This window comes from Ovis canadensis, chromosome 10, assembly GCF_042477335.2.
Source record: "Ovis canadensis isolate MfBH-ARS-UI-01 breed Bighorn chromosome 10, ARS-UI_OviCan_v2, whole genome shotgun sequence".
Taxonomy (NCBI): Eukaryota; Metazoa; Chordata; class Mammalia; order Artiodactyla; family Bovidae; genus Ovis; species Ovis canadensis.
This window is the reverse complement of record NC_091254.1, coordinates 26,438,566-26,451,277: the sequence shown is the minus strand read 5'-3', so window position 1 is coordinate 26,451,277 and position 12,712 is coordinate 26,438,566. Positions and strand designations below refer to the sequence as shown.

At 42.0% G+C, this 12,712-nt stretch overlaps 1 protein-coding gene across 3 annotated transcripts in view; it reads left to right on the top strand.

The window, feature by feature from the left end:
• Nucleotides 1–12,712, top strand: part of VWA8 (von Willebrand factor A domain containing 8) — a 383,224-nt gene that overhangs the window by 28,523 nt on the left and 341,989 nt on the right. For all 3 annotated transcript variants that reach the window (XR_011259328.1, XM_069601241.1, XM_069601243.1), the window contains exon 3: nucleotides 12,090–12,220. Coding sequence is in view for 2 of the 3 variants with exons in the window: in XM_069601241.1 (XP_069457342.1) it covers nucleotides 12,090–12,220 (131 nt within the window). In the remaining variant the exon portion in view is untranslated. The remainder of the gene's footprint in view (nucleotides 1–12,089; nucleotides 12,221–12,712) is intronic.

The window sequence follows — 12,712 nt, the reverse complement described above, 5'->3', positions numbered from 1 at the left end:
CAAAGGTTGCAAAGAGTCGGATGCAACTGAAGCAACCTAGCATGAATGCATAATGTCCCCTGGTTCCTCCATTTTCTGGGAATTGCTCGTCAACTTTGTAGATTTAGTTTAATATTTTAGAATTTTATATAAATATAGTAATACAGCATATATTCTGGTTTTGTCTAGCTTCTATCACTCAGTATAATTGAGATTTTTCCATGTTAGTCTGTTCCTTTTTATTGACAAGTAGTATTCCATTATATGAAATAATTACTTTACAATTTGTTTATCCATTCATCTGTTGATGGATATCATGTCATTGTTACCTTTCTGAGGCTCTTAAAATAAAGCTGCTGTGAACATTTATGCTGGGAAAGATTGAAGGCAGGAGGAGAAGGGGACGACAGAGGACACGATGGCTGGATGGCATCACCAGCTCAATGGACGTGAGTTTGAGCAAGCTCTAGGAGATGGTGAAGGACAGGGAAGCCTGGCGTGCTGCATTCCATGGGGTCGCAAAGAGTCGGACATGACTGAGTGACTGAACAGCAACAACTTTGTGTGAACATCATGCTTTCTTTTTCCTTGTGCTAATACCTGGGAGTGAAATTCTAACTGGAGGCTGGAAGTCTGAGGTCAGGGTACCAGTATGGTCAGGTTCTATGAGGACCCCTCCTACTGACTTCGTGACATAGCAGAGAGAGTGGAGACACAGAGAAGGTTCTTAAACATCTTTTTTTAGAAGAAGACTAATCACATTTATGAGGGCTCCACCTTCATGACCAAATGGCCTGCTAAAGTCCCCGCCTCTAATACTGTCACACTGGCAGTTAGTTCAGTTCAGATCAGTCGCTCAGTCGTGTCTAACTCTTTGTGACCCCATCGACTGCAGCATGCCAGACCTCCCTGTCCATCACCAACTCCTGGAGCTCACTCAAACTCATGTCCATCGAGTCAGTGATGCCATCCAACCATCTCATCCTCTGCCATCCCCTTCTCCTCCTGCCCTCAATCTTTCCCAGCATCAGGGTCTTTTCAAATGTGTCAGTTCTTCGCATCAGGTGGCCAAAGTATTGGAGTTTCAGCTTCAGCATCAGTCCTTCCAATGAATATTCAGGACTGATTTCCTTTACGATGGACTGGTTGGATCTCCTTGCAGTCCAAGGGACTCTCAAGAGTCTTCTCCAACACCACAGTTCAAAAGCATCAATTCTTCAGTGCTCAGCTTTCTATGTAGTCTAACTCACATCCATACACTACTGGAAAAACCATAGCCTTGACTAGATGGACCTTTATTAGCAAAGTAGTGTCTCTGCTTTTTAATAAGCTGTCTAGGTTGGTCATAGCTTTTCTTCCAAGGAGCAAGCAAACGTCTTTTAGTTTCATGGTTGCAGCCACCATCGGCAGTGATTTTGGAGACCCCCAAAATAAAGCCTGTCACTCTTTCCATTGTTTCCCCATTTATTTGCCGTGAGGTGATGGAACCAGATGCCGTGATCTTCGGCTTTTGAATGTTGAGTTTCAGGCCAGCTCTCCTCGTTCACTTTCATCAAGAGGCTCTTTAGTTCCTCTCTGCTTTCCGCCATAATGGTCATATCCTGTGTGTATTGATGTTATTGATGTTTTTCCTGGCAATCTTCACTCCAGCTTGTGCTTCATCCCGCCCGGAGTTTCGCATGATGTACTCTGTTTATAAGTTAAATAAGCAAGGTGACAATATGCAGCTTTTACGTACTCCTTTCCCGATTTGGAACCAGTCTGTTTTTCCATGTCCAGTTCTAACTGTTGCTTCTTGACCTTCATACAGATTTCTGAGGAGGCAGGTAAGGTGGCCTGGTATTCCTGTCTCTTTAAGGATTTTCCACAGTTTGTTGTGATCCGCACAGACAAAGGCTTTGGTGTAGTCAATGAAGCAGAAGTAGATGTTTTTCTGCAACTCTCTTGCTTTTTTGATGATTCAGCGGATGTTAGTAATTTGATCTCTGGTTCCTCTGCCTTTTCTAATTCCAGCTTGAACATCTGGAAGTTCACGGTTCGTGTACTGTTAAGACTGGCTTGGAGAATTTTGAGCATTTACTTTGTTAGCATGTGAGATGAGTGCAATTGTGTGGTAGTTTGAACATTCTTTGGCATTGCCTTTCTTAGGGATTGGAGTGAAAACTGACCTTTTCCAGTCCTGTGGCCACTGCTGAATTTTCTAAATTTGCTGGTATATTGAGTGCAGCACTTTCACAGCATCATCTTTTAGGATTTGAAATATCTCAACTGGAATTCCATCACCTCTACTAGCTTTGTTCGTAGTGATGCTTCCTAAGGCCCACCTGACTTTACATTCCAGGATGTCTGGCTCTAGGTGGGTGATCACACCATTGTGGTTATCTGGGTCATGAAGATCTTTTTTGTATAGCTCTTCTGTGTATTCTTGCCATCTCTTAATATCTTCTGCTTCTGTTCGGTCCATACCATTTCTGTCCTTTATTGAGCCCATCTTTGCATGAAATATTCCCTTGGTATCCCTAATTTTCTTGAAGAGACCTCTAGTCCTTCCCATTCTGTTGTTTTCCTCTATTTCTTTGCACTGATCACTGAGGAAGGCTTTCTTATCTCTCCTCACTATTCTTTGTAACTCCCCATTCAAATGGGAATATCATTGCTTTTCTTCTTTGCCTTTAGCTTCTCTTCTCTTCTCAGCTATGTGTAAGCCATTTATCAGACAGTCATTTTGCCTTTTTGCGTTTCTTTTTCTTGGGGATGGTCTTGATCACTGCCTCCTGTACAGTGTCACAAACCTCTGTCCATAGTTCCTCAGGCACTCTGTCTGTCAGATCTAAACCCTTGAGTCTGTTTGTCACTTCACTGTATAATCATAAGGGATTTGATTTAGGTCATACCTGAATGGTCTAGCGGTTTTCTGTACTTTCTTCAATTCAAGTTTGAGTTTGGCAATAAGGAGTTGATGATCTGATCCCCAGTCAGCTCCTGGTCTTGTTTTTGCTGATTGTGTAGAGCTTCTTCATCTTTGGCTGCAAAGAATATAATCAGTCTGGTTGCGGTATTGACCATCTGGTGATGTCCATGTGTAGAGTCTTCTCTTGTGCTGTTGGAAAAGAATGTTTGCCATGACCAGTGCGTTCTCTTGGCAAGCTCTGTTGGCCTTTGCCCTGCTTCATTTTGTACTCCAAAGCCAAATTTCCCTGTTAAGATTTCATAACTGGCGGTTAAGATTTCAACATACGAATTTCAGAGGCACACAAATATTCAGTCCATAACTGTGGTGGATTTTATCAATAGGTCTTTGTCAGATTTTGGTATTCGGGTAACGCTAGTCTCATGGAATGAGTTGGGAAGTGTTTCCTCCTCTTCCTGTGTGTCTGTATGCCAATACAAGAAAATATGCACAATTAGTCTTACTCTAACACCTTTACACACAAATTTGTACAGCTTGAGGGACTTACCTAGCAGTCCCATGGTTAAAATTTTGCCTCCGGTGCAGGGCGTCTACGTTTGATTCCTGGTCAAGGGGAGCTGAGAGCCCATGTGCCTTGTAAAGCAAAAAACCCAAAACACCCCCCAAAAAAGAAGCAATATTATAACAAATTCAATAGAAACTTTAAGTATGGTCCACATAAACAAATCTTAAAGAAAGTACAGCTCAATACTTATTATATAGGCATATGCTCTGATTTATTTAATGTATATTGATATATTTTTCCACTTTTAAGAGAACTGAATCCCTTCTCTGTGCTCAGTGGTACACTGGATGGTGTTACACTTCTCATTTAATTTGGGTTACAGCTATCTTTATTGGGTCATACCCATCAGCCCACGTTATGGATGAGTGGCTTATATGAACTGAGGCTCTCTCTATATGCCTTTGTTTCCTTTGATGCCTTAGAAGGATCTTATTGTATTTATCTTTGTGTTCTTGGTGCTAATATATAGAAGATCCTTCATAACTAACTTTGTGAATGATGTAGCTTGTAGGGTAAATAATGAAGACTTTGGTTCTAAACACGTTGTATTATGTATGTCCCTCGCCTCCCCTTTTTCACCCTTGATGTCCATTATATCCTAGTACAGAGTGATACACGGTAGAAACGTCACAGTTAAGTAAATGAACATGCCCTTGGTTCTTCTGACTTCTCTCATTGTGAGGTGGTAATGCATGCAGGGGTGTGTGATAAGCCTGGGTTCACATTCTTCCTGAGCAATATGAAATGCTTTGGGAAAGTAACTCACACAAGCTGCACTAGCTAGGTGGATTCCTTTCTTGTTTATTTTCGTCAGCGTGGGCTCTGTGAGTTCAGAAGGTAAATTTGAGTGTAAATGCAGAGGCTTATACATGACCCCCGAGTCCATACTATGCAGGCTGCTGTCCAGGACACACAGCAGGTGGAGGACCGTGCGGGTGAGAACGGCCCTTTAATATCCTCTCATGCCTGGTTCTCCCTGGCTGAGGGGCTGGACAAGCCGCTTTCCCCATACTCCTTACGATCACTGTGCTCAGGAAGTGTTACTGCCTCCCTTTTGACAATAATGAAATGTAGGCCCAGGAGATTCAGAATACCTGTCCAAGGACGCTGAGAAAGGACAGCATGAGAAAGCACCGCGAGCTCTGTGTGGCTTCAAAGGCTTCTTCTTTCCATTACAGTATGTTGACCCTTGGGATACTGAGTAACCGTCACCATTTGTGAAGGGTTTTATTAAAACTGAATTTGAACTCTGATATAATTTTCTGAAATGTTAATTTTAATCTTTACATATATGGCAAATTTGAGTCCTTGAAGGAAGAAAGTTAGGAACCAGACATTTTAATTTTACATAGATAAAGAAATCACAGAATATAGACTCAAGCTCTCTGGCATTACTCTGACTTCAGTTTATCATTCTGTGGACTCTTGAAAGGAGGCGTCCTGTGCTTGGAAACACTGGGCTTGGGAGTTTCTCTCATGTACCGGGCAGTGTTTATATTAGGTTCTGGATGGCAGTTTGTTTTGCAGATGTTCGTAATGTATGATCTTATATCTTGTTTCTATTTCTGGAACACTTTCAAGTATGACTCATGAATTGTTGAGGCCATCCTAAAAATACAGCTAGTTTCAAGCATTAATGTAAAATACACCACAGGTACCACACAGCACTACCTAATGCATTCTCTCAGTAGTTTAATGTGACTTCCTGAAAAATTAAATGCTTTCTTTGACAAAATATGCTGTACTAAAATATGAATAAGTGAAAATGGGGTTTTTTTCTTTTGAGAAGTGAGTTCTCTGACAACATAATGTTAACAACAACATGAATTTGAAATTTTAATAAAAGAAGGTATCATTGGTACCACCAAAACCCAAGAAATGGAATTAGTGTCCGTAAAAGCAAGTCCACTGAAACTGGTGGAGCCTGATAAGGCTCATTTCTGTGACTGTGTGCACTGAATTTGGTGGAGCCTGTGAGGCTCATTTCTGTGACTGTGTGATTGTGTGCTTGGTTGTGTCCGACTGTTTGTGGCCCCGGGGGCTGTAGCCCGCCAGGCTCCTCTGTCTAGGGGGTTTCCCAGGTAAGATCCCTGGAGTGGGTTGCCACTTCTTCCTTCAGGGGTTCTTCCCGACCCAGGGGTCGAAACGGAGTCTCTTGCATCTCCTGCACTGGCAGGCAGGTTCTTTTCCGCTGTACCACCTGGGCGAGGCTCATACTTGGAGGGGAAATCTTGGTCCTGAAGACAGAGCCTGTGTCAAACAGATAGCGGGAAGCTGCTGTGTGGCACGGGGAGCCCAGCTCGGTGCTCTGTGATGACCTGGAGGGTTGCGTGCGGGGCTGGGAGGGAGGCTCAGGAGGGAGGGGAGATATGTATACACAGTGCAAACACAGAGCAGGTTCACTTTGCTGTAGAGCAGAAGCGAAGGCAACATTGTGAAGCATTACACTCCGTCAATAAAGTTAAAAAAAAGATTTTGGAGGAGCAGTGGGACATAATGGCTGGAGTACAAGTTTGGACTCAAACAATGTGGGTCTAAATCTTGGTTTATCAACTGTAGACAAATAACACCACTGTAAGGACTTTGATTTTTCTTATTCATAAGATGAGAATAGTGAATATTTAATAAATACGTGTACTGCTACTACTGGACCCTCTTTAAGTGCCTAATTGAATGCTCCTAACCACCTTATAAGTAAGTTCACTTCTCATGTCCACTATACAGATGTAAAAACAGCACAGAGAATTTGAACGACTGATCAGAACCGCACTGTGAACAGCAGGCTGGAGTTTAACAGTTTGGCTCTAGTCCTCATCCTCGCATGTGATAGTCTGCTGTCTCCTAGAGTTGCTGTGTGATCTGAGAGTGTGAGAGATCATTCATGTTTTTCCCCAGCACATGACAGGAATGCAATAAATTATGGCTATCATTATTACTATTATTGTTGTTGTTTTCAGTCGCTAAGTTGTGTCTGACACTTTGCGACCCCATGGACTGCAGCATGCCAGGTTCCCCTGTCCTTAGCTATCACCTGGAGTTTGCTCAAATTCATGTCCACTGAGTTGGTGATGCTGTCTAACCCTCTCATCCTCTGTTGTCCCCTTCTCCTCCTGCCTTCAATCTTTGTCAGCATCATGGTCTTTTCCAATGAGTTGCCTCTTCGCATCAGGTGGCCAAAGTATTGTAGCTTCAGAATCAGTCTTTCCAGTGAATATTCAGGGTTGGTTTTCTTTAAGATTGACTGGCTTGATCTCCTTGCTGTCCAAGGGTCTCTCAAGTCTTCTCTGGCACCATAATTTGGAAGTATCAATTCCTTGGTGTGTAGCCTTCTCTGTGGTCCAGCTCTGACATCTGTACATGACTACTAGAGAAATCATAACTTTGACTAATGGTCCTTTGTTGGCAAAGTGATTCTCTACTTTTTAAGCTGCTGTCTAGATTGGTCATTGCTTTCCTTCCAAGAAGCAAGGATATTTTAGTTTCATGGCTGCAGTCACCATCCACAGTGGTTTTGGAGCCCAAGAAAAGAAAATCAGCCACTGCTAACACTTCTTCATCTCCTATGTGCCATGAAGTGATGGAACTGGATGCCATGATCTTAGTTTTTTTAGTGTTGAGCTTCAAGCCAGTGTTTTCACTCTCTTCTTTCACCCTCATCAAGCAGCTCTTTACTATACTAAAGTAAGACAAAAGAAGGGAAAAGGTCTTTGTGACAGTATAGCACAGACTGCAAGGCCAGCCGGAGGGTTCAGAAGGTGCTTATTCATATGAAGAAACCTCTGTAGAGTTGAAATGTAAATGGCAGACATTTCCAGATGCTCTGGAACGCGTGGAGATGGGGCAGTACTGCTTCTGGTTGACAGTCAGTGTTGAGTGTTAAGGGCAGAGGAGGGGATGACTGAGAACTATCAGGTATGCCTCTGGCCAGTGACTCTTCTCAACAAACAAGGATCATGCTAAGTGGAAGACACTCCCATGAACATACTCAGAGTGTGGGAAAGTGTCAGTCGCTCAGTCATGTTTGACTCTTTGTGGCCCCATAGACTGTAGCCCACCAGGCTTCTGTGTCCATGGGATTCTCCAGGCAAGAATACTGGAGTGGGTTGCCATTTCCTTCTCCAGGGGATCTTCCCAACCCAAGGATCGAACCTGGGTCACCTGCATTGCAGGCGTATTCTTTGCCATCTGAGCCACCAGAAAGCCCTAAACCTACTCAAAGCTCTATACAATTCCTGGGATCTGGTTCTAAATACCTTCACCTCCGTGCCTTTCTCTTCCCACTTAAGAAGATATGTTGGTGTACACACTGCTCTGTTGCTATAACTGATGCTTCTTCAGTTTGCTAAGAAAAAGATAAATTATTCCTAAACTTCAGTACTTGTTGATACTGACAACTTGCAGGGGGAGAAACCTCACACGGGATTAGGAAATGAAGCCTTCGATTAAACAAGAAAAAAAAGTCTTGAAAATAAATATGAGTTCCAAGATCATGGCATTGAAAATAGAGTGGAACGATATTGAGACTCTGTCATTATGAATAGTTATAAATAGTTATAAAAGGTGGGAGGAAGCTGAAGAGACCAACCTGGCTTTCCCTTACAGAACTTTGGAAATTTCATAGTTTAAATAGACAAGTCCAGGTAATGGAAGGTCAGGCACATTGCCAAAGGTGAATACACAGAAGCAGCATAAAACCATAAGAACAGTGTGGAGAAGGCCTGAGGCCAGAGTAAACTGAGGTTTGGAAAAATGTAAAGAAAAACCGCAAAGTGTTTACATTTTTAATTACATATTTAACACCAAGTAAGGAAGGGTAGTAGATCTGCAGCATAGAGAACTCTGTGTCATTTTACTGAGAAATGAGAGCTTCTTAGCTCTTATTTTATTTCTTCCTTACATAGCAGGCAGATGGACCTGTCTTGCAATAAGAAAGAGTAGACCATATATTATCATGATTTAAGCCTGTAGTAGGAAAGAACAATAGTGTACATCTGACAGCTAAGAAAAAGATGCAGGTGAATTGCTTCCTAGCATCGCAGAGCTCCTTGAGAGATTCTCAAAGGTGCGGGTCTTAGGGCAATGTTTTTCAATGTGTTTTTCATTATTGCACACTTAAGGACATTTTTCCCTGATTGTCTCTCCCCAGTTCTGTGAAATTTTAATATACAGGTATATTGTAATAATATCTATTAATGCAGAGAATCCCATAAAGACTGATGCTGGGAGGGATTTGGGGCAGGAGGAGAAGGGGATGACAGGATGAGATGGCTGGATGGCATCACTGACTCGATGGACGTGAGTCTGAGTGAACTCTGGGAGTTGGTGATGGACAGGGAGGACTGGTGTGCTGCGATTCATGGGGTCGCAAAGAGTCGGACACGACTGAGCGACTGAACTGAACTGAACTGAACAGGCTATGGTACTGGGTTGGCCAAAACGTTGATTTGGGTTTTCCATAAGATGGTATGGAAACCTGATAGCTTTTTGGCCAGCTTAATAATACCCATAGTTAAGAACTGTTCTCATGTCCTCCAGGAACCAAGTGTTGGCCCCATGCATGGTGTAGAGGCTTCACAGAGGATATGAGGGAAGCCAAGCACCTCCACTTGGGTGTTGAGTCTCCTGATTTTCACACCTTAGAAGCACTTGCTTTGTGGAAATTATAAATTGCTTTAGTGTGGCCTCAGTATGTGATACACCAAGCAGTCTGCCCAATACCTTTCCTTAATCTTCCCACCATGATTAAGAAAATCAGGAATTTATCTATATTTTTTTTCTTTTTAAAACTGTTTATTTATTTATTTTTATTTTTTAATATAAATTTATTTTAATTGGAAGTTAATTACTTTACAATATTGTATTGGTTTTGCCATACATTTTTTCTAATGATTAAATATTAACTTTTTGTGGGAGAGTAGGGGCAATCACCCTAGCAAGATTATGCTGTTGGTGGGGACCGTGGAGGGAAACACAGCTTTAGTCCTAGGCAGATGTTCTTAGTTTGATTTTTGAATTCTTTCATGACCTTCCTGGATGATTAAAGTTTAACGGGAATAGGAATATTCAACACATACGAAAGACTATGTTTTTTATATGCATACACAGATGCTGGGCTGTGCTGAACTGCTCGTTTGTATCCGACTCTTTGTGACCCCAGCAACTGTAGCCCGCTAGGCTTCTCTGTCCACGGGATTTCCTAGGCAAGAATACTGGAGTGGGTTGCCATTTCCTCCTCGGGGGATCTTCGCATCCCAGGGATCGAACCTGCGTCTCTTGTGCCTCCTGCACTGGCAGGCGCGTTCTTTACTTCTGTGCCACCTGGGAAGCCCATGCACTCATACACGTGTGTATGCACATGTACATATGTTGGTGCATCTGTGTACATATCTGCATTGTGTGTGTCTGTGTACAAAATGCAACGTAATAGTAAAGCAAACACTGTACCCACATCTAATTTAAAACTAGAATATTATAATTATCTTTGAAGTTGTCCACAAGTATCTCTCTGATTTCTTTCCAGATATTCTGAATTTATCATTCTCTGGGTTTTTTTTGCTTTTTCAAGCACTGTTTTATCACATGTGCATGTGTTTGTAAAAAATTCCATTTACTAGTTTTTTGAGCTTTACCAAGGTGGTGGGGCTTCCACGGTGGCTCAGCGGTAAAGAACCCGCCTGCCGAGCACAAACTGCAGGAAGAGCAGGTTCAACCAGTGGATCAGGAAGGTCCCCTGGAGGAGGACATTGCAACTCACTCCAGTATTCTTGCCTGGAGAATCCCATGAAAAGAGGAGCCTGACGGGCTCCAGTCCATAGGGTCGCAAACAGTTGGACATGACTGAAGCGATTTAGCATGTACTCATCAAGATAGTGATATTAATCACTAATACATGATTTAGTTTGTGACAGTTTTTTTCTCTTTTAAGAGTTAAACGTTGTTGGAAGTAATGGGGGTTCATTCTGTTATTTTTTTGGTCATATAATATTCCTCTGTGTGCTTTTTATCCATCTCCTATCTTCAGTTTTATGTTGAGCCACGCTGCTATGAGTATTCTATATCGTGTTTTGATGTGTAAGGAGGAGAGTTTTTCTTGAATTCCTAGGAGAACACATGTTCAATCACTGGGTGATATATAAGTGAGTAAATACAAATGAATTGTATTAATACAAACATTTAAAAAATGTTTAGTCAAAAAATGAGTGTGTTCATGGATGATTTAATAGTAGACTTAGGGACTTCCTTTGTAGCTCAGAAGGTAAGGAATCCACCTACAACGCAGGAGGTCTGGGGTCGATTCCTGGGTCAGGAAGATCCACTAGAGAAGGGAATGGCAACCCACACCAGTATTCTTGCCTGGAGAATCCCATAGACAGAGGAGCCTGGTGAGTAGTCCATGGGGTCACAGAGAGTCAGACGTGGCTGAGTGACTAACACTTTCACTTTTTACTAGGGCCTTCCCTACCAGCCCAGTGGTTAAGATTCAGCACTCCCAATGCAGGGTGCACAGGTTGAGTCCCTGGTTGGGGAACTAAGATCCCCAAATGCCATGTGCCCCAAAATTAAATAAATAAATAAATATATATGTAGTAGACTTAGAATGATGTTATACAGAGGAGTCTTCTGTTCCCAGAAGAGTTGGTGTTGAATAGATGTAAATTTTAAAGGCGTAATCTAAATCTACATCAGACATCCTAACTGTGAAGTTTGAGAGGTCTCACAATCCAGTGCCAACGTAAGTCATAGTTTAACGTTTTTTTCAAGGTTATGATGCTCATAAGTTGTCTGAGATGATTTGGTCTTATCCCCTTTCAGAACAAAAGAGTTGGGCTGTAACACTGTGACAAAGTAATGGTAGTAGCCGTTCTTATCACACTTATAAAACCCTTTTGTTCCTTCAGTAACACAGATACCTGTTCAAGCATTCTTCTAAGCTTCTTTTTTTGGCCTTACCGCATGGCTTGTGGGATTTTATTTTCCCGACTAGTGGTCTGAGCCAGGTCCATGGCAGTGAAAGCCCAAGCCTTAGCCACTGGACACCCACCCCCCCCAGGGAATTCCCGCTTCTTATTAGCTTTTAAGTGTGGGATTATGTGACTCTTCGTGATGTAATAAACCCTGTTTTAACATTAGATAATGTTTTATTGTAAAACAGTGTGAAAATTCAGCAGATGTAGGTATGAACGTATATATGCATGTGTGTATGTGCATATATGCGCATATATACACATACACACATGTACATTGTATTGGAGAAGGCAGTGGCACCCCACTCCAGTACTCTTGCCTGGAAAATCCTATGGACGGAGGAGTCTGGAAGGCTGCAGTCCATGGGGTCTCTAAGAGTCGGATACGACTGAGCGACTTCACTTTCTCCTTTCACTTGCATGCATTGGAGAAGGAAATGGCAACCCACTCCAGTGTTCTTGCCTGGAGAATCCCAGGGACAGGGGAGCCTGGTGGGCTGCCGTCTATGGGATCGCACAGAGTCGGACACGACTGAAGTGACTTAGCTGTAGCAGCAGTACATTGTATACACATTTTTAACTTAATATACTGTCTGCATTGGTTGCTTGGAGGTTTATGTTCTATCTAGTAGTCTGATTTGCATTTTATTTTACCTTTTTTTCTTTAAAGTCTCAGACTCTCTGGCTCAATCAGTAATTCAACATCTAAGATGGATAATGCAGAAGGATCTTTTGGGGCAAGACGTCTTTCTAATAGGACCTCCTGGGCCTCTTCGACGCTCTATTGCTATGCAGTACCTGGTAAGCAATGAATTCTTGTGGATTCCTGAAGGTCTTAACTTTGACAAACTGTTTTGTGAAATAAATTAAGAATTTACAGAAATCTCAGGTTTAGTCCTTCCTTTAAAAATGTTGACATGGAGGGGTGATTTGTTTATAAAGCATTTGGAATAAATTATTCGGGAAGTCAATGTACGTTTGCCTTTCATAGCTTTAGCAAATGTTTGTTCCAAGTAGAAAACCCTCTACTTCTAGTAGGAAAGAGATCCATCTAAATTCAAGTAATGAGTCGTTGCAAACAGTATCAGCAACTCTGAGATTAGAAAACACAGTGTAGTTTTATTCTCAAGAAACATTCTTTTATCTTTAGTCCACGTTTTGAAAAGCCCAATAATTCTTCTGACTTTTGATGTTATATGGTCTCTAAAGGGAGCCTAAGGATTACAGAATCTCTCTTATGTGTTATGTGCACTCTTTTTTTTTTCTTTAAATAGATGAGAAAACAAGTTCACA